The sequence below is a fragment of the Argopecten irradians genome, chromosome 13 (assembly GCF_041381155.1).
Source record: "Argopecten irradians isolate NY chromosome 13, Ai_NY, whole genome shotgun sequence".
NCBI classification, from domain to species: Eukaryota; Metazoa; Mollusca; class Bivalvia; order Pectinida; family Pectinidae; genus Argopecten; species Argopecten irradians.
Genome location: NC_091146.1, coordinates 32892461 through 32919514, shown reverse-complemented (window position 1 = coordinate 32919514; position 27054 = coordinate 32892461). Strand labels below are relative to the sequence as shown.

At 34.3% G+C, this 27054-nt stretch overlaps 1 protein-coding gene across 4 annotated transcripts in view; it reads right to left on the bottom strand.

Annotated features, from left to right (window-relative positions):
• The window catches only part of LOC138305440 (alpha-(1,3)-fucosyltransferase C-like), a 45766-nt gene extending 20154 nt beyond the window's left edge, over nt 1-25612 (bottom strand). Inside the window, exons 1-9 of one of the 4 annotated variants that reach the window (XM_069245668.1) lie at nt 24312-24609; nt 23854-23933; nt 21216-21292; nt 20834-20956; nt 10258-10716; nt 9702-9857; nt 8788-8967; nt 7694-7741; nt 4367-6403 (exon numbers count right to left, since the gene is read on the bottom strand). In XM_069245668.1, coding sequence (XP_069101769.1) covers nt 6305-6403; nt 7694-7741; nt 8788-8967; nt 9702-9857; nt 10258-10716; nt 20834-20956; nt 21216-21290 — 1140 coding nt within the window. In that variant the 5' untranslated portion in view covers nt 21291-21292; nt 23854-23933; nt 24312-24609 and the 3' untranslated portion in view covers nt 4367-6304. Of the gene's footprint in view, nt 1-4366; nt 6404-7693; nt 7742-8787; nt 8968-9701; nt 9858-10257; nt 10717-20833; nt 20957-21215; nt 21358-23853; nt 23934-24311 lie in introns of those variants that run through there. The other 3 variants (XM_069245666.1, XM_069245667.1, XM_069245665.1) reach the window with 3 other exon arrangements.
• Nucleotides 25613-27054: the final 1442 nt, after the last annotated feature.

Below are 27054 nucleotides of genomic sequence, written 5' to 3'. Positions count from 1 at the left end.
ACATTTTAGAACTGCCGTAAATTATTATCTTAAGGATATGTTTTCGAGGTTTCGTGGTACATTGAAAAGATCGCGATGACATGAACAGGTGTATATTGTAGATCAGTTACAATATCGTTAAAAGATTAATTCCACCGGGAGAACAGTTTGAGGTTTCCTTTCAGACACTTATACGCAAAAAGATATTTTCGCGAATTTGTCAAACATTTTAAGCTAAACTTTTTTTCCACTTTATTCGTGGGTATTTAAGAGCTATTGGAAAGATAGGTTCATCATAACATGCTGAACATCATGTAATATCAACGAACGTTGTCAGTATAATGTGACTAAGTAGGGTGTGTTGGTTGGTGTCTTCGGCAGCATGGTTTAGTGATGTAGCAATATAAAAAGGACAAAAGTTCCACTTTTACAAGGAGATACAGTATATTTCTTTCATACCTACACGTGTAACACTGGCTGGTCTAGGGCAATACTCTCATGTCGCCTGAGGCTGTATTGCATGGCTACCCATGCAATAAAGCCTCGTGACGTCACGGCGTCAACAAAATCTCTATTTCCTCGGTAAAATTTTAACATTTTTTTCACAAAATTGACTGGTTTTACTATAAAAGATGCAAGCAACGGAATTTGTGTTGAAAATTTCACGTAATTTTTCATGTATGGAAATTGACTTCCAGTCGTGGATTTCTTCGAATTTATTTCAAAATGGCGGGATATTATAGTTGTAAAATTGCAGTAAAACGTCGTGGTATGAAAGAAAAATACTCTTTCATAAGTGGATATGAAGGATAGGGATATTCTACCCTCGGGATCACAAAATGTTGCAAAACCCTCGGCAAGCCTCGGGTTTTACTACATTTTGTGACCCTCGGGTAGAATATCCCTATCCTTCATATCCACATATGAAAGAGTCTTATAATATACTGCAGTATCTCAATACAAACATTCACATAAACGCAACACACTGTATACAAAGGAGACCGTCCTTATTTACTCTGGCTGTGGTAAGGAAGTTAATTCTACTATTCCAAATCAAACAAAATGTAAAGATCTGGGACCTGGTAATACCGTGCCACCACCTAAACAAAACCAAGTGTAAAAAATTGGGACCTGGTAATGCCATACCCCACCTAAACAAAACCAAAAAAACCCAAACGATTGCGCGATAATTGAAAATATTTACAATCAACAATCAAATTAACTGAGAATAAAAGCCGTCGTAATAATGTGTACTATAGTTTGCAAAAAATAATTATTTTAAAACTCAACAAAGATAAATTACATTGTTTTTATGACGTGGACATAGTATACCAAATCCGTATTCAACTTCTGTCATAATTTTGTAATCAGTTAAGATTTATTGTAAATGGTGCACATACAATGTAACCCACATATAAAGACAAACACGTTCCTTGTCACCTCGATTTCCAATAGGACGATAAAACAGAGCTAGTAAACAATTTTTAAATATTTGTCAGATATTTGTATTATTTAGATTATACTACGTAATTTTAAACAAAATTATTGAGGAATGTAAACGTGATTGTTATGTCAACTTCAAAGGTAGATACGATAAAAGGTGACATATTATAATTACTTCTAAGCTAGCGGAAACTTCACTAGATTGTGTACTATCACGCCAAATTTAACCTGTGTTTTGAATTTGGTGATCGTTATTGAACTAATGGCGTGACAATGTTTATTTGTTTACAGTTATCCAGCTGTTGTTGTTTGTGCGATCTTCATAAATGCGAGATGATTAGATTATCATAACAGCTGGGTTCAGCATGTTTTTGCTAGTGATCTTTTAAGTGTCAATGTCATTTGAGGGCATGCCAGATGATATTGAGTAAGGCGATAGTATAATACCCCTAGCCTATCATTTTGGTATTTACATGACTGAAGGGAGGTAACATTTACTTTGTCTAATGACAGAAGTTATAAGTTTGTTTCATAGAAAGCATATCATTCTAGATTTTTAAATATCGATATTTGAATCATCGTATTTATTCTAGCGCAGTCACATTTAAGTGCAAATGCGAAAAATTGTGAAATAAGATTTATTTCCGCAATTCGGTGGCTCAATATCGAAAATACTCTGAATTACAGCGCTTCAAAGACAGCGCAAAAAGCGTTAAAGGGACTAAATCGTTAAATATTCATGTAATAAAAGATAAAAAGAATTATAGAACTAAAAGTAATTGTAAAAGTTGTGTACTTTGTGTTAATAACAAAATTTAAAAGTTTGTATAACAATTTTGTTCAAAATGGAGAAAAACTGAAAATAAATAGAAACGACCTAGTCACTATTTCATATTATTATCTTTCGGCGAGTGTAAACAATCCCTATGTGCATGCGCGACGCGTGAACATTCAAAACATCCGATCGAAGGAAATCTCATCTGTCTATTGGACATATCTGCTATCGACTGAAAACACAAATTTATCGACTACAGGTTCCTGATTACTGTGTTAAATCTAATAAACGTTTAAACGTATGCAGAAGTTTTGTGAAGAGTTTCTAAGTGTAAATAATCCAATACTGGACAGGTTTTTGCAGTCATAAAGAAGAGTCTTCATTATATTATATGGTTTTATACTTGCTTCTACCATTATTTATTTTCATTTGTCATGATATATCTATTAGGTACTATTCCGCTAAACCTACCAATATTATTAGGCTTTTAAAAAAATGGCCTAATATATAGACTTTATAATAAGGAAAAAGTGGAGAAAAAAAACCTAATAATATAGGCATGTTTAGCGGACTTAGTAAGTACGTGTATTTCTTTTATCATTAAATCAATATTAGACATTCCCTATACATAATATATCCTTAGATATAATGTTTATCCGTCTAATGGGCATTCCCTATATATCCTTAGTTATAGTGTCTATCCGTCTAATGGACATTCCCTATATATACCTAGTTATAGTCTCTATCCGTCTAATGGACATTCCCCTACATGTCACTAGTTATATAACTTTTTCCATCTGATTTACTTAAAACAATCAGCCTAACTATATATTTAAATTTTATGTGTACTTTTATCTGTTTAAAGTAAAAATATACCTTACATAGTAGACCTATGTATATGTTTGCTTAATAATGTACATGTACACCAGTATTAATGTATAATATATACAAAATTAACGGGAGAAAATACCTCTCACTTCTTGTCATATTTCCATCAAATACTCTAAAGCTTCACAGAACGTATGCTGTTTTACTTGGCAATGTAGATACAGGGGCGGAGGAAGCGGAGGTGGGAGGTGGTGGTTGGGTTTGGAGGGGGTCGGGGGGGATTGCCTCCCCGTCCAACGACGGGGGCAAACATGTCTTTTTGCCCCTCCCCCCCTTTCCCCCCTAAAATGTTCTAAGATTGCACATTTGAAAAAAGGGTCCTCCTGCACATTTTTGTACTTTATTTTAGACAATTTTCCGCTGCGTGGCACATTTTCTTAAACGTTCATGTACATATATGTATGCATATAATGTTGAAACGTTTAGCAGTAAAAATTCAATACACATGAACTAGACTAAAAATGTCAATCAAGGGATTCTACGTACTATTTTTTAAAAAATGTATCTTAAAAGATTTAGACTTAGCAAAACATTTAATTCATTATTATTTTGTGTTAAACAACAATGTACCGATGGTGTGAAGCCAGTATGTTCAGATCGAGCAGAGTTGCATAATGATATGACGGCATTCACAATTATCATTTCTAAATGCAGGTAACTTTAAATAAAAAAGTATCAAGTTAAGAACGCTTTAAAATCATTAATATACATCGTAAAATTCATCACAGCCATTCTAAATCGTAATATTTTTACTAGGGGGAGACCCCCGGACCCCCTCAAACACCAAAATCTCGCGCCTTCGGGCGCTCCCACATTGATCAATGTTGTTAATGTATCGTCTATTACGCTTAATCAGACCAATGTAACCGATAAAATATAAGTTGCCTCTTAGAGGTGTTATTACATCTAAATCAAATAGCCGGATGAGATTTTCAGCGACCTCGATTTCGAACTCAAAGATGCACTCGGTTCTTTCCGCTGTAAACAGTCAATGCCGACAGATACAATTTCTTGTTGTGTTTGGCGATATTTTAACGTTAATAAACATTACCAATAGTTCAAATTAAATGTTGTAATTTTGAAAACTTTCTAATTTCAGGTATAAGAACATTTGTAGGAAGTCAAAAACCCTAAGAAATCTATGTAAATCTAATGATTTAGTAACTTTAAAATGAAAACGATTTCTGAAATACGTACGTTTTACAGTATAATTGAGACACTTTTAAAATATTTCTTTATATCTTTATCTGCCTTGATATCAAAGTACAACAACAAAACGTGTTTTAGAGCATGTAGTACATGCATACTTTATTATTACTAAATTGAATTAACAAAATACAAACATGAAAACATATACCACAAAAACGTGTTTTATCATATAATCAGTCTGATATCCAGTAACATATTTTGCATATGTCACTAGTGTAATATGGCATTTATAAGGCACTTTTCATTAGCTGAAGAGTCATTGTAACGTCCGTCCTCGATGCTCCAGGGATTCCGATGACATACGATCTCTACAATCACTGGACCATCTCATAGTAAAACTGAAGGCAGGTCAAGGAAAAAACCTGAACCAATCACAGGCCTGCAGAAATTTCCTATACTTTCAAGACTGCATAAAGAACGACGCCAAACTTGAAAGTCACACAGTCAACCACAGTGTACCGTTATACGACTCGTTTGATTTAAATCAAATGACCAAATTTCCTGTTTTGTTATGTTGCCTCCAGTTTTACTTATGAGATAATCCAGGGGTGTAGAGATCGTAAGTGATCGGAACCCCTTGAGTATTGAGGATGTGGGGCGTCATGATTTGACGTCAGGAAACAATGACATGGCGTCAGGATTTGAGAACGTGAAGAAATAGCGGCATCAGGAGTTTTGAAACAGAAACGGAAAAAACTGCACAAAATGAATTACAAATTTTTAACATATCATCTTTAGTAAATTGAATTACAAGAATGAATTTGCATATAAGTACTCTCATCATAAACTGCTTGATTGGTTTATTTAAAGAGTAAACTCATGGTTTCTTGTTTTATGTCCTTAAATAAAGCGGCGAGAGTTTTATTATTACGATGGGACACAGTATGAATATACCGCAGTCTCCCAAAACATACACACGTTCGCACACTCCAACACATTGTAATACTTGTAAGACCGTCCATAAAATTAGGACGATAAATATAATATCTATAAACAAACGACCATCAATGCAACCGGATACATTACCAAATCCGGACAAAGGGAAGTAACTCTAATTTGTCCGATATTTCCGTGAGAACTAACATTCTCGATTCTGTCTGTTTAGAACATTTACTAACTTTTTATATTTAGAGTCAAATGATATGTATCACATATTTGTTAATTGCCTCTGATAGGATTTTTCCTTCCAAAGCTTAATTATTAACAAACAATGTATGTTTTGGGTCTTTTCTTGAACCAACTGAATCTGAAGATAAAAGATAACTGAAGCAAATCATGCAACATTTAGAAACATGGCTGAAAATACTTAATGATCACCGGAATCTTAGTACTGTAGAATATAGTTTGAATTAATCGACAAAGACCAACAATTCTACTAAAATGTACAACAACTTGATTGAATAGACATAAGTCACCGACACGTAAATTATATAGTAAAAATTATTATGAAAAAGTACAGCACTCCATCAGTTATTGTGCGAATGTTTAAAACATTCCTGTCGAGTGCCCCGATCAGGAATCGAACCAAAGTCACCGGCATGAAATTCCACACCTCTATCAACTGAGGCAAAGATGCATGCTCCGCCAACAGAGCATCCTCGATACTCCAGGGGTTTCGATAACCAACGATATCTACACCCCTTGACTATATCATAGTAAAACTGGGGGCAACAGAACAGAACAGGTAATTTAGTCATTTGATGTCCATCAAAAGTGCCGTAAAACGGTACACTGTGGTTGACTGTGTGACTTTGAGGTTGGTCGTCGATTAATGGTACTGATTTTTTCCCTCTGGGCTGCCTCCAGTTTTATTATGAGATAGAACAGGGTTGTAGAGGTCGTAAGTGATCGGAATCCCTGGAGTACCGAGAATGGTAACTGAGTTACAGAGACCTTATTCAGCACTATATACAAGCCACACCGACATACTCCTTATTCAGAGTCAGTAAAATTACGTTTTCCGGATCCGTCATCGTTTACTAGTACAGATCTGTAACTTCCGGTATTTGTTTAAAACGGAAGTGGTACGATCCGCCTAGTTTCCGTTCTGTCTGTTTTCGACCTCCTGTTACTGTACCAAGTCTGTCCAAGGATTCTGATCGCCTTCTCCTGAAACATACATAAATACTTATCACATTACCGGTACGTTCAGTTATGGCATACGGCTGTGTTATACTGGTTGCCGCCTCAGTCACCCTAGTGACCGGAGCGCAGCCTGGCGGAGAGTAGAGAACGAATGGAAGGGAAGCATTCACATAAGCTGTGCGTCATATACCGGTGCCATGGCATAAATATCATGTAATAACACTATTACGTCGCACTTATGTCTCGGTAGACGACGTCAAAGCTGATTTTGTCATTTTTTTATATAGAAAAAAAAAATTCCATATGCCATTCGCTTATTTCCTGTTGGTATATCAAATTATTGAACTTGATTAATAAATGTAAAATACTACATAGCTACTCATGAAAGATACTCTAAGTCACACTAGCATCCTGTATTCTATATAGGTTTACATCGGATCAACTTGGATGGTGCCTAGAGTTCCGAAGCTATAACACAAAATCTAACTGCAGTCTCACCGTAAACCGCTTCATGGTTAATTTAAAGTGCATTAGTTTTAATAATATTAATTAAAGCTGACAATGCAAGTATTTATATATTAGATATTCTAACAATAAGTATAAACTAATTGTATTTCAAGAATCGTTTTTGAGACATTCCATTGTCGAGAACAATCGTTTTTGAGACATTCCATTGTCGAGAACAATCGTTTTTGAGACATTCCATTGTCGAGAACAATCGTTTTTGAGACATTCCATTGTCGAGAACAATCGTTTTTGAGACATTCTATTGTCGAGAACAATCGTTTTTGAGACATTCCATTGTCGAGAACAACCATTTTTTTCACATTGCTTCGTTATGCAACACTTGTTTCAATTTCCAATTCCACCATGATTAACTTGAATAGCAAGTTTAGCCTGTTTAGGGTTATATAGGCAAAAAAATAGGGACGGTAGGTCGGAAGGATTTTTTTTATTTTTTTTTTATTTTTGGTATTCACTCTAAAATAATGGCCAATCTGAGATCGAAATCCCGACTTTTATTTTTTATTCGTAGAAAAGTGGAAAGAATTAGGATAGGGGAGAAATAAATAGGGTCGGTCGGGTAACCCTAAACAGACATATTACTTTTTTTCGCCTAATGTTATCAAACTATAACACAACATCTGATTAGAGTCTCATAGTAGATCCGTTGTTATTTTGAAATGTATTCTGCTTTGTGAATAGCTCCTGAACATCAAAATGTATTGAAGATGATACTCAAATCAACGAAATTCTAAATGTTTTAATATTATTATTGGAAACAGATATGAAGCATCGAGGATCCACACTTACCCGGTATATTCTCAGCTTCCTCTTTACTTTCTGTTTCGTCATAAAGTACTGGGGAAATAAACATTGACGAAAATACATTAAAGCAAATTATACATTAAAAATATGAAGAATCCGACACATAATCAAGAGATATAAATAAACATTGATTTTGGACACCAAACTGTAAAAGCTTGATCGATGGGTCGTGGTACATCATTCGGAGAGCGACATATTTACGTGGCAGTTGAATTCTACATATGTACATTAAGAGTTATTTACCATTAATAGACTGTCAAACATGATACTATTTACATATACAGCGCAGTGCTATGAGCACATACGATCAGACCTTGTACTGATTTCTGCAAATATGTTTCCACTTCAATATACGTAAGTCATCAAAAATGACAAATTTTACAGTACATAAATTTGGGGTTGTGACTAATGTTTATATGGCATCATACTTGTTTGTCTGTTTAAATGGTTTTCACAACTTAATTCATCAAACCTGATGACTTCCAATAGATTATTGAAGACAAAATTTTAGCCTAATTACGGCATTTATAAATTTAAGGCTAATTTATATCAAAGGTAAATATGAATAATATTGAAATTTCAGGATGAATTCAACAATTCCCCCGGAGTAAGATTGCTCATCATAATATAACAGGGTGAGGTGTGTTGTTCTTTGTCTTTATCGAAAGGTGTCTGTGAGATAACATTATAAAAAGCTTAAGAATACCGCTTTCACAAGGAGACACGCTATAAATAAACCACAGCCTCACAAAACATACAGACATATATTTGTCGAGTATGTATTCTTTAAATTGTATTGGCTTTAAATAAGTTGGACAACTTGTTCCCGATCCCATTAAATTATTTAATGCAAATAAAATATGTTTGAATCAAAACCTACTGAACCAAACCAAATGGTCTGGTGTCTTTGTTGGCAAGCTTCAGTGATATAAAACTAAAAAAAAGGGCAAGCGTCCCTCTATCACAAGGAGACACAATATGAATATACCGCATTGTCCCAAAAATGCAGCATTCACGCACAACACATTGTATACAGCTGCCAGTAGGATATCAATAACCATCAGTTCAGGTGCACTCACCCGTAAAAACACGTTGAGGATGAAAATACACTGGAATAGAGAGTAGAGGATGATGAAGGTGATAAAGGCCCAGAAGTCGTGACGACCGTCAGCTGCTGTAGTGTCGTCAATCTGGGACACAGTCGCGTGCCATACACTCACCAGGAAGTTAAAGATCATACTGAACAAGATAAACTTGTCCTGAAAAATAAAAAAAAAATCTAACAACATTACGGTATTACAAAATACGTCGTACATTTAAACAAAACAGACGTTCTGTATAGATTTAGCTAGTCCGCTAAACCTGCCAATATTATTAGGTTTTTTTGCCTAAAATACAGACAGCTCCCGATACTTCTTAAAACCGTGAAATCGTAGAACAGATATGACCTGTGCTACTTCAGCGGTATATTTCTAATACATTGTATGGGCAGGTTTATCTGGCAAAGATTTAGTATGCTGTTATCCAAATCAAATCACTTGATCAGCAATTATACCTTTACAGAAAATATAATGTGTTTAATTGTACTTCAGACAAATTCGTTACGTTATTTTTTTATCTTAATTTGTTTTCAAGAAACTATTGTTAAATGAATATTAAGCTTTCCGTAAACCGTTGCCATTACTTGATGTATACTGTAAATATTGTATTATTTCTGTTTAGGAAATTTCCGGTCATTTCTACACAGACAATATTTCTTCACATGAAATTCAAGTGATTTTTTTTCACGTGAACATAAAAACAGTACATTTTGCACGTGAATAATTTCATTAATATATACACTGTGATAGCGCGAAAAATGGCACAACGGGAAAAAGTTTGAAAACTGACCGAGCGATAAAATAAAACACTCACGAAAAAATTCACGCTGACAGTATCACCGATGATTGCTATGGAAATGGCTTTATCTATATATTCATAGCTAGTGACTTACCAGTTTTGTTAGGTAGGGTATCTTTGGAAGGCTCTGATTGGCTACGAATCTGAAGGTGACCCCTGTAAGGGTCAGGGTGAAGGCCAACTGTAATCTGTTCTGGGGGAGGTTTCTATCAATGGCGAACGTTGCGAACGACAACAAACTGATGATCAACTGGAAATAAAAAGTGAAATATGCTGCACTTTTTTTTACTCAGGTGTCAAAAACATCATAATCTATAACAATGGTAGTGTCTACTCCTGTTTAGAGCTCGATTTAAAGGATGTGGGACGACTGATTTAACTTTTGTCAGTATAATATGACTGAATGGTATAACGTTCGTTTTCCCACCGTTCGCATTTTATATGACATGGAAAGCAATTTACCGACATTTAACTTAGCTTCCTCAAACGTTTAAAATGGTCTTTCAACGTTAGTATGTAAGTCTAAATATATACAAACAATAAATAATAATCGGATCCCAGTGCTATTTTGTTTATCAAAAAGACCTGTTTAAAAGCATTCGGACTTTGACTGAACGGAAACTCGCGGAAATTACCGAGTAAACACTTACCATAATGATAATGATATTCCACACAAAGAACATAAACTGTCGCGTAGCAAAGCAGCTAACGCGCAGGACCGGAAACTCGACATTCTTCCGATCGGTATATTCCTTCCGAATGACACTTTTCTTACTTTCCACGTAGTCATTTAGCCACCACTCTTGTTCGTCCGCGAAACTCGTCACATTTATAGTCGACAGGTCCTGGCTATCTTCCTCTAAAGTCACCTCTTCCACTGACCGGTCTGACGTCAGCACGACACTTAGATCCTGGGAATCGAAGGGGAAATCCTGTAGCTCCATCTTCTCAGTGAAAACGCCCTTGATCCGTCTTCTCTCTACTATGAAGGCTTCTCCGGAGGTACCGAACCGCAGCACACACCATTTCTTTCTTTGAGCGCTCTCCGTCCTATTCTGTATCATTAAATCCGGGTTCCAATACTTGTCAAAGTCTACCTCGATATCTTCCTGAATTTAGCAGAAATTAATATATCATTAAAACCATTTTTTATTATCATTTTTCAAAGATTTTCAAAACATACAATGTACATGATATTTAGACATAACATCAACAGTTACACACATTCATGCAAATCTAACATTTTTTTTTTCAAATTTCAATTTCTCGATTATTTTTTATACAATCTTTCATACTGGAAGATAAAAAACACATACAGTACACTTCAAAAGTAAATAAAGGGGAAAAAGAGAGAGATACAGTGAGTTAAGGGTTGGAAGTTAAGGGAGGAGGGGAGAAGGCGGAGGGGATCACTTTGCAATATACAATATCTGTTATATGAAAAACGAATCAGGATAGGTAATTTATGACCATTTTATACACGCACATATAATATCAAAGAATTCCGTTGTTCTTTGGCAGGTATGCTTCATTGAAATAGCACTATCAAACGAAAAATATCTTAACAAATGACATAATTAACACGAATATACAGCAACCTTCTAAAGCACACATACATCTACATTCACACACGAATATTCCGAATTTGCATATTACAGAGTTATCTGCACTTGCGGGTAGGTATTGATTGTGACGTCATGTGTTTGGGATCGTAACGTCATACTTTTCGGAGAAAACGACGTGAATTACACTCCCAAAATAATGACGTAATAATCGATACCTACCTGCAAGGGAGATAACTCTGTCATATGCAAAGACGGAATATGAGCTTAAAGAAGTGCGTTGTTTGGTGTCATTAGCGGCATGCTGCCTTCAATGGAAAAAACAAAAACCAGAATCTCACACCCAAACATACACACACGTACATGTATACACCAACCAATGATTAGTCCCGAATTATATATAGTAGGACCTTATCTCTTGTTTATACATCATTTAGGTCTTTTTAGGGTCGGGCTGTATCAAAACAGGTTTCAGCATACACTTCGCTTTTTAGCGGTAAAACTGGTTTTACCAGCTATTGGGATCGCAATTCCGGAACTAGCTTTTTATTTTTTTTTTATTTCATATTTTTATTTGTTGTTATTTCACCATGCTTGAAAATATTCTTTTATTCTGTCTTTATTTTATTTTCCAAGAATGTATTCCAAACATAAACATGTATAGCATATACACTAAATTACGAACATCCCGCTATTACGGCCACTTATTTTCAGTCCCGATTTTTTTCTCTTTGTATTGGTCGTTTCAGAAATACAATCAAACCTCTATTCCGTTTTACGACCAGTTTTCATAGTCCCAACGACCTCTAAATTAACACTAACTGACTCTTTGATTATGACCACAGGCACATGTGACTTCACACCTCGCTGTGCCTTACCTTCCCGCACGTAGCAACCCGTGAACAACTGCCCGCAGGTACATCAGTCAGTCTTTTGTTTCCGTCGACCTAATTATCAGATTATCTACCTGTACTAGGAGAGTGTTAATAGCCATCATTTGCATACTTGTGACTGGCAGTTGACGTGATCGAAACCACAAGTAATGCAACGTTCTTTCGATAGCCCACGGTGGCGAGATCGAACGATTTAGGCAGTTCTTGCTCATACGCGTAACGCCAATGGAATTAAAATTCTTTAATGTATGAGATATATTAATCTTATTTTAGATATTTATGAAGTACCGTACGTCAATCATCTCATATCAATAGATGTGTCATCTGTTTGGTTGCCGTAAACATATGTCTAACAATCGGTGTTTTGCATTAGTTAAAAGTACGCTTGACTATTGCACATTAGTCTTTCAAACACTTTACCGATTTTGATCGTAAGTTATTATTTGACCAATCATTGCACGTGGCGGGATAATTAAAATCGAATTACGTAATTATTTAATAATAATTTAGACAGATCAATACCAATTTTAAAACACATAGGTTCTCATTTACCTCTGGTGATACTATGTGATAATTAAACCAGAGACATAGATAATTTGATTACTATCTAAATCTCTGATTAAACTAACGGTATGTATTTGAATTATAATTAAAAAATAATAGAAAGTAATTTCTAGAAAAAAAGTATTTTCATTTAGATTGTCAACAATCACTTCAGTGAAATTCAGTTTAAGATTTAAATAAGCACACACCATTAACTTTATTTAAAGAAAAAATCTGTCTATGCTCTAGAAATAAATGGTATAGTCATTTTATGTCCCTAATTTATCAAACTTTAAAAAATATTTGTAAATTATTGGTTTTAATTAGATACGCATGCATTAAAATATGATATGATTAAGATTGTAATGGCCGACAAAACTAATTGATCAAATATAGTAATTTGCAAATTTATCTTAACCAAAATATATCAAACTGGTTTTTTCCCACACGTACATGTACATACTCAGCATGGAATGTTATGTTTCTTATGTTTTTTTATAGAAATGTAATGTATATGTCATGTCAAGTTTATGTTGATGTCCCATGTATTTGTAAATGTGTTATATGCAAAAAATGGAACAAACAAAAAAAATATATATATAATATACATTTATATATACATGTATATTACATTTTTCATAAAATCTCAACGTAATTATTTAATAATAATTTAGACAGATCAATACCAATTTTAAAACACATAGGTTCTCATTTACCTCTGGTGATACTATGTGATAATTAAACCAGAGACATAGATAATTTGATTACTATCTAAATCTCTGATTAAACTAACGGTATGTATTTGAATTATAATTAAAAAATAATAGAAAGTAATTTCTAGAAAAAAAGTATTTTCATTTAGATTGTCAACAATCACTTCAGTGAAATTCAGTTTAAGATTTAAATAAGCACACACCATTAACTTTATTTAAAGAAAAAATCTGTCTATGCTCTAGAAATAAATGGTATAGTCATTTTATGTCCCTAATTTATCAAACTTTAAAAAATATTTGTAAATTATTGGTTTTAATTAGATACGCATGCATTAAAATATGATATGATTAAGATTGTAATGGCCGACAAAACTAATTGATCAAATATAGTAATTTGCAAATTTATCTTAACCAAAATATATCAAACTGGTTTTTTCCCACACGTACATGTACATACTCAGCATGGAATGTTATGTTTCTTATGTTTTTTTATAGAAATGTAATGTATATGTCATGTCAAGTTTATGTTGATGTCCCATGTATTTGTAAATGTGTTATATGCAAAAAATGGAACAAACAAAAAATATATATATATAATATACATTTATATATACATGTATATTACATTTTTCATAAAATCTCAATTTTGAAACAAAAATACAGTACATGTCTTATGTACCGGTCAGCTAGGATACAGAGTTACTGTTCTCGATCGTCATGTTCATAGATGAAGCCTGGTCCACCTCAGAATTAAGACCATCTCGCTATTAAGACTACTTTTTACTCAGACTACTGGGTGGTTTTAATAGATAGATTTTAAAGTAAATACTGTTATACATATTCTCAACACATGTTATATAATGTTTCTGACGTCCCTTGCTCATACACATTTTCATTTACAGCGGTTCGGAGCGGTAGGGAGCTGGGTTTACGAGAAAAATATTTCAAAGATTATAGGATAGATAACCACGTGAACCCCCATATATACATCTCTTCGTATCTGTAGCAGTGTGCAGTCAAGCGTGAAGGTGTGATACATTGATCATGACCAAATCAAAACAATAAGCAGTGATCTAGAGTTGGCTGTTCTATCTTTAGAGGATTAAGTGTCATTTTATAAAAAAATCTTATAGTTTGGTTGTTTATGCAATTAAATGAAAAAATTCGGAGGTGTTTAAAATATAAATGAAATTGTAATACATGTACGTAATATTTTGTACTAGGTAAATGTACTTATATAATTTGTAACACATTGGTTTTTTCAAAGTAGATAATCATGTCAAAGTGAAATTGCTGAGTGAATCTGCTATAATAATTGTATATAATTGAAACCACTGAAGCTTACAATTTTCGTTACTGTAAAGGAAATTTTAGAAATATCAACCCATTTCAAATGATTCGACTGAACTAAGTCTTTCCATTATAAGACATCTTATGAGCCAACAAGATGGAGAGGCAAAGATAACCTTCATATCCTTGATCTCGTGATAACAAGGAATGACCACTCACTGTCCGAAATAAAATATCAGAGTCCACTTGGAATAAAGTGACCACTCTGTCCTAATATTCGAAATTATATGTGACGTGAAGATTAATCTACGCACCAAAAATAAAATTTGTTACAATAAAGCTGACTACAGAATAATCAACGCCGAACTGAACACAATAGATTGGAACGAAAAGTATTCTTTCAGCGTCAGCGAAAATTGGGCCACGTTCAAACGAATATTAAAGGAAATAGAAGATAAACATATACCAACCAAATTAATTAAAGTTGGCAGGAATAACAAACATAGCTTCCAAGCAGATCAAGTCATGTTCGAGGCAATTAAAACGAAACATTCGTTATTCAGGAAAGCTTCAAGAAGTAAGGATTCGGAAGCAAGGACACAATATAACAGGGCAAGGAATAAAGTGAGAAAACTAACCCGGAAATTAAGAAAAGAGTATGAGCACAATATAGCCAAAAGAGCCAAAACAGACCCCAAAAGTGTTTGGAACTATATTCGATCTAAATCGACATCAAAGTCGGACATTGGTGATCTTTATTCAGATTCAATAGATAAAAATTCGATAAAGGTATCGACAGACCTGGGAAAAGCTCAGGTGCTATAAAAATTATTCAGTAGTGTGTTTGTAAAAGAAAACCAGAAAAATCTCCAGGATTAGACGAACTACATCCAATGTTTCTAAAAAATACTGCTGAGTCAATATCAGATCCTCTGACCACAATATTCAACCAATCATTATCAACAGGAACACTACCAAACGACTAAAAGAATGCTTGAGTCTCTGCCATTTATAAGAGAGGGACAAAAGTGAGGCAGGAATTTATAGACCAGTTTCATTAACGTCAGTAATATGTAAAGTTCTAGAATTCATCATAAGAGAACATATAACTAAATTCATGAGGATAAATAACTACTTCTCGGATAAACAATATGGTTTTATATCAGGGCGATCAACATCTTTACAGCTACTTGAAGTATTCGATAAACGGACTGAAGCTATGGATAAAGGACACGTAATAGATTGTATTTACATGGATTACCAGAAGGCCTTCGATACGGTTCCTCATAACAGATTAATCAACAAACTACATTCTTATAATTTTTCCAATCAAATAATCTCTTGGATTTCGTCATTCTTAATAGGTCGACAGCAAAAAGTATCGGTAAACGGCATAGATTCCTAATGGACCAACGTAACATCAGGAGTTCCACAAGGTTCTGTACTAGGCCCTTTAATGTTTGTTATTTACGTGAATGACCTCCCTCAAACAGTAGACTCGTGTAACAGTGCGTCGGTTACATAAGATAGAAGTCAGGTTCGAAATTCTGTCCCGTGTTTTATTAAAGTGTCAGTACATCTACAAACAGTGTGAGAAATAGAGAGAGCAGTTTGATGTTGTCTGGCCGCCCGCTCTCTCTAAGACTGGCTTTCTGGTGACCGAGGCTAACTTATATTAATTGAAATAATGCAACGTGTCGAATTGCCATGTTGCAGTGACACGTGTACATCTTGACCATTTCCCTTTTAACGTTAATTAAGAATCAATAAATGGACATCTTGATAGTTCTGTTCTCTTTACTTTTCACCACGTAAGTCCATTTAGCCTGTTAGGTTACCCTAAGTGAAAGCCAGCCTAAAGCAAAATATACAATTTAAAGTTAATATTACTAATTGACATTAATTGAATGGACATTTAAATCATGAAGGATTTACGATATATGGGTCCACAATGAGTTGCACGAATTTACCAGTTATATACTCATTTGGTAAATAAAATAATAATTAACAAGAGATCCCAGAGGGATCTTGGCGCCCACCAAAGAATGATCTACGTCTGACAATAGAAAGAGGGATCTTTTCTCTGCTTTCAAACTTTTACTACATACATATTACTACATATGAAATTTGAGAAAGATCTTTTCAGTACTTTCTGAGATATATATCACTATCAAACTTCAATTATCAAAATCCAAGACGGCTACCCGTTGGCCATCTTGTTGACCGATCGGTCCCAAAATGCAATATGCAGGTCCTAGGAGAACCTACATATAAAATTTGAGACAAAAATCTGAGAAAAAGCGTTAACAAACTTCAATTATCAAAATTCAAAATGGTGGCATGTCGGCCATCTTGTTGACCGATCGGTCCCAAAATGTAACATGCATAACTAGGGACCCAAGGGAACCTGCACATGAAATTTGAAATACATCCCTTTAGTACTTTCTGAGAAATACCGGTAACAAACTTCAACTATCAATATCCAAGATGGCAGCCTGGCGGCCATCTTATTGACCGATCCGTCCCAAAATGCAATATGCACAACTAGGGCCCTAGGGAAACCTACATGTGAAATTTGAGAGAGATCCCTTCAGTACTTTCTGAGAAATACCGGTAACAAACTTCAACTATCAATATCCAAGATGGCAGCCTGGCGGCCATCTTGTTGACCGATCCGTCCCAAAATGCAATATGCACAACTAGGGCCCTAGGGGAACCTACATGTGAAATTTGAGAGAGATCCCTTCAGTACTTTCTGAGAAATAGCGGTAACAAACTTTAACTATCAAAATCCAAGATGGCGGCCTGGCGGCCATCTTGTTATCCGATCGGTCCCAAAATGCAATATGCACAACTAGGGCCCTAGGGAAACCTACATATGAAATTTGAGAAAGATCCCTTCAGAATAGCGGTAACAAACCTATCAAAATCCAGAGATCCGATCGGTCCTTAAATAATATGCGTGCCCTAGGGAACAATATGAAATTGAGAAAGATCCTTCAACCCTTTCCGAGAAATAGCGGTAACAAGAAATGTTAACGGACGAAGGACGGACGGAAGGACGGACCACGGACCACGGACAAAAAGCGATTTGAATAGCCCACCATCTGATGATGGTGGGCTAAAAATCACAAAAATCACTTGGACCCGTTATGTCAGAGCCTTATTTTGTTACACTCGGATATGTACTTATTTGCTGATGATACTGAAATATTTCGAATAATTGAAAGTAATCAAGATAGCCTAGATCTTCAAAAAGACCTTGACACTATATGTAAGTGGAGCGACACTTGGCTGCTAAAAATGCACCCTGGAAAGTGTAAGCATATGCGGATAGGCAGAAGACGTAGCAGGAACCACAATGAAACTGAACAATTTTATCATCTCAACGGAAACAACATGCAGAAAACCTTCCAGGAATAAGACGTAGGAGTAACTATAGACTCGGAATTAACTTTTGGTGAACACATATCAGAAAAAGTTAAGAAAGCAAACACTATGTTCGCACTTCACAGAAGAACTTTCCAGTTTATGGATAAAGAGTTATTTATTCCCCTATACAAATGTTTAGTAAGATCCCAGCTCGATTATGCCAGTCCTGTGCGGGCACCACATCTAAAAAACATATTGAAAAAATAGAGGGTGTTCAAAGAAGAGCAACTAGATGTCTCCCAGAAATGAAAAACATGCCCTACCAAGACAGGTTGAAGAAACTAAAATTACCAACGCTAGCCTTCAGGAGAATCAGGGGAGATATGATCGAACTATATAAGATAACAAGTCATTTCTACGATAAAGAATGTTTCAATGCCATATTACTTTGGAAAGATGCATCAGACCGCAATAGTACTAGAGGACATACGAAAAAAATATTCCCAAAACGATCAACAACATTAGTCAGAAAGAACTATTTCGCTATAAGAACTGTAAATATTTGGAATGAAGTGCCAGAACATGTAGTATTAGCAATTAATGTAAATTAGTTTAAGAATAAGTTGGATAATCACTGGAAGAATCAAGAACTTTATTTCAATTACGAAGCAACAATATCATAATACCACAATTTTGTATGATGTGTACAGATTATAAATGCATTTATGGCTTATGTAATATGTATCTGTTCGAGTCTGGTACAGAGGACTCATGATTGTCCTGAACCAGAATAAATCTTCTCCTCCCGGTAGGTGTTATGTTATTTTTTCATTACATTGTACAGATCAATATGAAATATTTAATGTTAGTAGGAATAGAATTTGACATATTTCAGAGTCAGCTTAATTGTGGTGTTCTCTGATAGCAGATAATAAAACCGTGATATTCCACAAAATTAGTACTAATCTGATAGATTTGTATTAATTCATCAAAACAGTAAAAAAATTAAGCGTGTCACTATCCTTCATTAAATCATATACTACAATTATGTTTTTCGTGAACCAAGCCTTATAAGAACAGTTTTGCTTCCAATAGTCATATTTTAAAGTAAATTATCATGTCCAAGCCTTATAAAAACAGTATTGGAACCAATAGTCAAATTTCAAAGTAAATTATCATGTCAAAGTAAAATTTCTGAGTGAATTTGCGATCCGAATTTTGGACCTATCCTTGCTCCAAATTTTGCGGAAAAACTTTCCATAATGTTTAATAAGAAGATATTTACAAATTGTAGTTTGAAAAGGACACTGATGATAATATCTGTCATTTAGTTAACCCGTGCCGTTACCGTTTGTTAGGATATATGTTGTGATGTACTACAAACTTGATAGACATAGAGAAAAAATATTAAAAAATTTTGACAAAAATCATCCTTCGTGCCATTTACATGTCTTTTAGTTAATTAACTCAGGTTATTTAGTTTTATAGTTAATAGATATACATTCATGTACATGAAACTTGATAAAGCATATACCGGTAAACAGCTGATAGCTGACAGAGATTATTTTCTCTCTTTCCCCCCCTTTCCCCTCTCTGCCCCCTCTCTCTCCCTGATATGTTGCTAAAGTAGTATTAGTGAAGTTATGAAGCATGAAGGTCATCCTTTATGACAATGTACGTTAGTTATATATGTTACACGGTCTGAGAACCATTAATTTTTGTAGTTAGATAGTATGGTGTTCTTAAACTTGCTAGATACATTTTTGTTAAAAAGGAAATCCTTGATGTCATTCATATTAGTCATTAAAGGTCAAATACGTGTATGGTATTGCTTAAACATTATATGAGATTTTATATATTATAACCAGTAAGTTTTTTCTTGATAGATGAAGAATCTCTGATCCTACACTTAACATTTATGCCTGTTTAGTTTTTCACAAACAAAAAATCAATTTAATTTGACATTACAAGTCACCATAATGCTGAAACTTTTCTTTATGTAAACTTGACAACATAAATACTCTTTGATTGAAGGTTCTGCACTGAAATGCATTATGTGTATATAAAATAACTGGACCTGTACAAAATGTTAGAAAATAAATCAATGTGATAAATTATTACGACCAAATAAAAAACAATTACTTGTATTAGTTTTTCAGCCTTTGTTTCAGTCCTGTCTTGTTTGGATCGTTTGCCAATTTGCAGTTATACTGATAATATAACCATTGACTTATCAATCTTTAACACTCGAATGAACTCCTATCATCCAGAAGTTTTCACCGCAGCAGTACTTTCAGTACTTTGATTATCCATATACATAAATAATTAGTCCGCTAACCTGCCTATGTTATTAGGCTTTTATAAAACAAAATTGCATAATATATAGTCTATATATTAATAAAAAAAGTAGAATAAAAAAACCTAATAATATAGGCATGTTTAGCGGACTAATAAATAATGTGTATCGACTAGATATCGGTTTTATTGATTTAGGCCACTAAAACGTCTAAAATTATCTATGGATACTAGCCCAAATATATTTAAACTGAAACATATTATCAGATCCCTGTGGTTTCATACGCAATGGTGATATCACATGTTTTCCTTATTGGATGGAAATTATAGAGTTACCTCCCTTGTGGGTAGCTTTTACTAGTGACGTCATTTTGTGAGCGAAACACACGTCGTTTTCTTTGAAAATCATGACGTTGCACTAAAAAAACATGACGTCACAATCAATACAATTATGCAAGGCCAGATAACTCTGTAATATGCAAATACAGAATTCTATCCAAAAAAGTTATAAAAAATAGGAATATGTATAATTGTTTACATTGACAATGCAAATCTTACTTTGCTGTGGTCCAGTGACTTTTCCCGCCATCTTGCCTGTAAGAAGACGTCTGCCGCGAACTGTTCTTTTACTGTATCAATATCACTGAGCTTCAAAAACACCGCCTTGATGTACACCGTTTTCTACAAAATTAAAAAGTTAAAATAAAATATTCTTTTTGTGATGAAAAGAGATCAAGAAATACAAAGCTGCGTCGGTTTTGATTTTGTTTGGTGTGCTTATTCGCGTTTATCGGTATCCACCCACAGATATAACCCACCAATCTCACAGTATTCTCATCAAAAACAGCTTGTACATTCAGAGGTTTCTGTTATATATCCATAACATAACCTATTCAAGTTAATCATTAATAAATATTTTATTTTACTTTAATTTACGTACCGGCGGGTCCTTAGGGACAGCTCCGTCTACATCCGGGTGTTCTTCTTTCAATGCCACAACGTCTTTACTCTCCATGTCTTAGCACCAAATAAGGATTTAAAAAGCACGCTGACGCTGGGTCAATTTGCCCTATGGAATAGCACTATAAAAAGCGCAAGAGTTCCTCTATCACAAGAAGTCAACACAAATAGTGTAAACCATTTTTTTTCGCGGCTACTTAATTTCGCGATTTCCGTTTCAAAACATGTTTGCGGAGATTAAGTTTCACTAAATCAAAATGAAATGTAAATAACATGGAATTCAATTCTGCAAACAAGAATTGTGGAAGATAAAGAATCGCGGAGATAGACTTTCGCGAATTTACTCTTTCACAAAATTCACAAATTTACCTTATTGCGAGTATTCGCAGAGAGAAATCGCATGCAAAAGAAAATTGGTTTACAGGATACACGCACCACACATTTCACACACGCACCTCAACGCATGCATATCATAAGATTTCCTTCGCTGTTAATAGGACCTTAATTTATCATATAAACAAACAAAAAACAAACGCTGTGTCATGGGTTAAGTTCAAATCATTTACATCCGGATGGTTAATTTGATATGAGAGTTATGTATTGTTGGTTAGTGGTATGGAGATAAGACCTCATTACTGACCGGTCACCGTGGTCAAGAAACAGGCTTATGGGGTCAATTGGTTATATTAGTTTAATTTCCTTTTAACACCCAGGTCTTGTTGTGCCAGGTTGTGGTTGGTGGAGGAAAGCCGAAATATCCAGAGGAAAATCACCGACCAGCGACCAGTATTTGCCAACTACCCCACATGGGATTCAAACACGAAACCTACAGGTAGAGAGCTTGTGGTGATATGTCGAGACGTCTTAATCACTAACTGTGGTCAAGAAACAGGCCTATGTATGATATTGTAACATGTGTTGTATCTGTGAATACTTCAAAGAGAGACCTGGGTTTGCTTTCTTCAATTTTTTTTCTAACACAACATAGTAATCATATGCCAACTTAAAGGAATAAATCATAAATCATTGTCGTTTGTATACAATAACAGAATCTTGTGCTCTAAAATCTTAGAATTCGGCCTATTGGGACTTACAAAAATTTACACAAAAAAAACCCCAAAAAAACAAACAAAAAAACCCAAACACCTCAATTGTCTCCCTTAAGATGGTTGTCCCAGCACCATACATTTAACCTTAATAGTAAGTCAGAAGCTAATGTTCATTTTAACTGACACAAGCAATTTGCACCATACTCTTAACCTACGCTGAAACAGAGTGAATGCATAAACAAGACAATAGTCCTTATGGCTATTGACTCTATCTTTTGTACGATCTAAAATCGTTTACACTATACATTAACAATATAGTCAATTGTGTACATACGATCTGAGGCGGTAAAGGAATAAAGAATTGGAAGAATCTATCGGTATCCGGTACTATAGTATTCCGTCTGTAAATATTTGTCTTGAAAAACATTGTGTCGAACTAGTATATGTATATTGCGAATGGTGAGCTGTGCTTTCCTATTTCTGTTTATTCATATATACAATTTGCCAAAATAAATAAAAAAAACTTTTCTATAAGTAAGACCTTAAAGCGAGTTAATATTATTTCTGTAAATACAACACTGGTTTTGTTAAGATTGCAAACATTTATACTAAATATAAACTTTATTTATTTTACATCGATTGAGAAACAAGTTATACAACTTATGTTAATCACTCTCGATGGCCCGGAGGTTAGCGCGCGAGGGGTCTTAATGTGGGAGGAAACCGGAGTGCCCGGAGAAAACCCACGTGATCGGGTAGGTGACCCATAACCTTTTCACGTCCGTGCCGGGGATCGAACCCCGGCCGGCTAGGTGAAAGGCGAGCAGCTTAACCACTACACCACCCGACCACCCATTTATACTTATCAAGCAACCAATTAGGAACAAATATAAATTGCTTTAGCTTATGTGGATAGTTCAAACAATGAAATATAAACTTCCACTATCACTGTAAAAGAGCAATACATGATTCACAATAGTTCAAAATTAAACACATCCAACTTCGATTTTTATTTCATTCCAACCTTTGGTATGGACTTTTGTTTTTCTAAACATCTATATGTATATTAGAAATAAAAAGTCATCAGAGAAGAGAAGACCCTTAAACTTTTCAACGTTACATTTAAATGAAGTACAAAATGATTTGTGCTCAACATAAGCTAAACACTTGACTTTGATTGATGAACCAGCACTCCCTTCAGCCCATCACACCCCGAGAAGTGACAGTTAATTTTCAAACGGTAGAAAATTTTCCAAAACTAATAACCAATGACAAAATAGGTAGTGTTAAGCTTTAGACAAATTAATAAGCAGATAACAACAATGTAACAACAGCATGAAAACACAATTGGACTACATATAAGCTTGTATAATTTACGTATAGAAGTCTATAGAACATAACTAATGCACAATCATACTCATAAGGTACATTGATGTATAACTGAAACAAAAACAAATAGAAAAAAAATACCACTGAATAGAGCCCAACAAAGGCACAATAGTACTACACACGAGCTGTTACAATTACCATGAGTCATTATAACTGCATGATCCTAAAGGTCCATCTTACCTTGTATCGGTGTTAAGAGACATTACGTCCTCCTTTGCTACCAAAACTGTAATGTTCTTAACCAAAATGGCTGCAGTTTCCTTAAATATAATAACCATACGTCTCTATACTTAAAACATTCAATTGGTAAGAATTGTCAACTTGATTTAAAATCATGGTCAAATTGAAAAGAAAAACTTAGTTATTTTGATTAATTGTAGAAAAAGAATAATATATACTAAAATTACAAATTGTACTTTTAAATTTCATTAATTTTTTAATAATGTCAAAATAAATCATGATCGTAGATAAAATAAGCAAAACATTAAATGACAATATAGAGAAGAACACATGACATTAATTACAACTTTGTATAATTATATCTATATAACACAACACTGATTGAATACAAGATTAAACAGGACTGGTGTTTAAAGAGGAATGCCTTAAAACTAACATTCCATACATGATACACTTACCTTTATAAATTGTTTGTTTCAGAGAAACAGTTGGTTAAATTACGAAGCAGTACATTTTATTTTCGGACAGACACAGTCTATATGGTCTTGGTTTGCACATATATATGTACTTATATTTGTGGGGCAACAATAAGGGTATCCTAAGTTCACACTGTTATGTCCAGCCTTGAGGATATTGAATTAGTTTGATTGTTTGATTTGCTTTTGTTTGTTGTGTTTGTTTGTGTGTTTGTCTGTTAAATTTTAAAAGACAACAATGATAAAATGTGTGAGGGAAACATATAACTGTAATTAAAAAGCAGGCTAGTACGCTCTGAAAAGAAATATTCGATATGTATATGAGTTTGAAAGGTTGTGAATTGTAAAATGTTTTAATTAGTTAAAAAATACGATTATATGAAAAATAAAAAAAAATAAAAAGTAAAAAGATAAAGTCATATTAAAATAAATATCAAAGCATTTGGAACAGGGTTACATCTGTAAGATACAAAAACAACATCGAGTCTCACAACGTGAAAAAGGCGATTTGAACTTGATTGTAACATCATCTGAACATGAATATCTTTGATGATATAAAAAATGTTAACTTTTCCGGTCAACTGGTCATAATATATTTGTACTTGAAACTAACCCGAATATACCTACAATTATCATCTATGTCATAGATTCACACAAACTTTCAATTTTTCCCGTGTAACTATGAACCTTATCAGTACATACGTGATAAGCTCATAGTTCATTCTATATTTATTCTTCGTTTTTATACGCTTTGCCTTTGCAAGCTTTTTAAAATGGCATTTTAATATATTCATTTTTGAAAAATTCCCCCATCGTGTGCCCCAGTCTGCGATCTATTGTGGGTTTTAATTCACTCATTCAATACCTGTTTACCTATTCAGTCCTCGACTCGGTTACATTGAACACACTTTATACACATATGTTATAGCCGTGTAATGTATAGATTCTTTGTATTTCTAATAATGCACAAAGGTCCTTACAAAGCGTGCTTAAAAGGAGTAAGAAATTATCTGCGCGATACTATCCAAATATGTGAATGCCCGTGTACCTGAGTCTCATATTATTACTAATGGTATAATACGTTTACATGCATCTTCAATTTTAAAGCTAAACTGTGAACGTGCATTTTTTTCCTGAACGCTTAATTTCGCGACTTGCGTTTCGCTTTAGATACAACTTCGATCGTTTTAGTAGAGTTTATATAGACTTGTTGGTCGTCTTCAATATGAAGGTCCTATCAATCCATTATTCCATATGTCAACAATGTTTCATGGTCCAGATGAATAGCACGCCCGTGATGAATCTTCATCATCTAATATGAAGGTCCTATCAATCCATTATTCCATATGTCAATCAATAGATGGTTGTCTCATCATCAAATATAGTCCTATCAACCAATTATATGTCATAACCAAATATAAGTCCATATTATGTCAACAATATTTTGTTTGTAAAGCACGCTCTGTGTCTTCATCATCAAATATAAGTTCCTATCAATCCCATTATTCCATATGTCAACAATATTTTGTTCCAGATGTAAAGCACGCTCTGTGTCTTCATCATCAAATATGAAGTCCTATCAAACCATTATTCCATATGTCAACAATTTTTTGTCCAGATGTAAAGCACGCTTTGTGTCTTCATCATCAAATATAAAGGTCCTATCAATCCATTATTCCATATGTCAACAATATTTTGTTCCAGATGTAAAGCACGCTCTGTGTCTTCATCATCAAATATAAAGGTCCTATCAATCAACACGCTTTGATTCCATATGTTCAACATATGTTTTTTATTCCAGATGTCACTGTGCACGCTCATGGTCTTCATCATCAAATATGAAGGTCCTATCAATCCATTATTCCATATGTCAACAATGTCCAATGTAAACAATCTTTGTCTTCATCATCAAATATGAAGGTCCTATCAATCCATTATTCCATATGTCAACAACGTTTTGATCCAGATGAATAGCACGCCCGTGTCTTCATCATCAAATATGAAGGTCCTATCAATCCATTATTCCATATGTCAACAATATTTTGTTCCAGATGTAAAGCACGCTCTGTGTCTTCATCATCAAATATGAAGGTCCTATCAATCCATTATTCCATATGTCAACAATATTTTGTTCCAGATGTAAAGCACGCTCTGTGTCTTCATCATCAAATATGAAGGTCCTATCAATCCATTATTCCATATGTCAACAATATTTTGTTCCAGATGTAAAGCACGCTCTGTGTCTTCATCATCAAATATGAAGGTCCTATCAATCCATTATTCCATATGTCAACAATATTTTGTTCCAGATGTAGAGCACATAAAATGTCGTCTTCATCATCAAATATGAAGGTCCTATCAATACCATTATTCCATATGTCAACACTGCTTTGGTCCACATGTAGAGCACATTTGGCTCTTCATCATCAAATATGAAGTCCTATCAATCCATTATTCCATATGTCAACAATATTTTGTTCCAGATGTAAAGCACGCTCTGTGTCTTCATCATCAAATATGAAGGTCCTATCAATCCATTATTCCATATGTCAACAATATTTTGTTCCAGATGTAAAGCACGCTCCGTGTCTTCATCATCAAATATGAAGGTCCTATCAATCCATTATTCCATATGTCAACAATATTTTGTTCCAGATGTAAAGCACGCTCTGTGTCTTCATCATCAAATATGAAGGTCCTATCAATCCATTATTCCATATGTCAA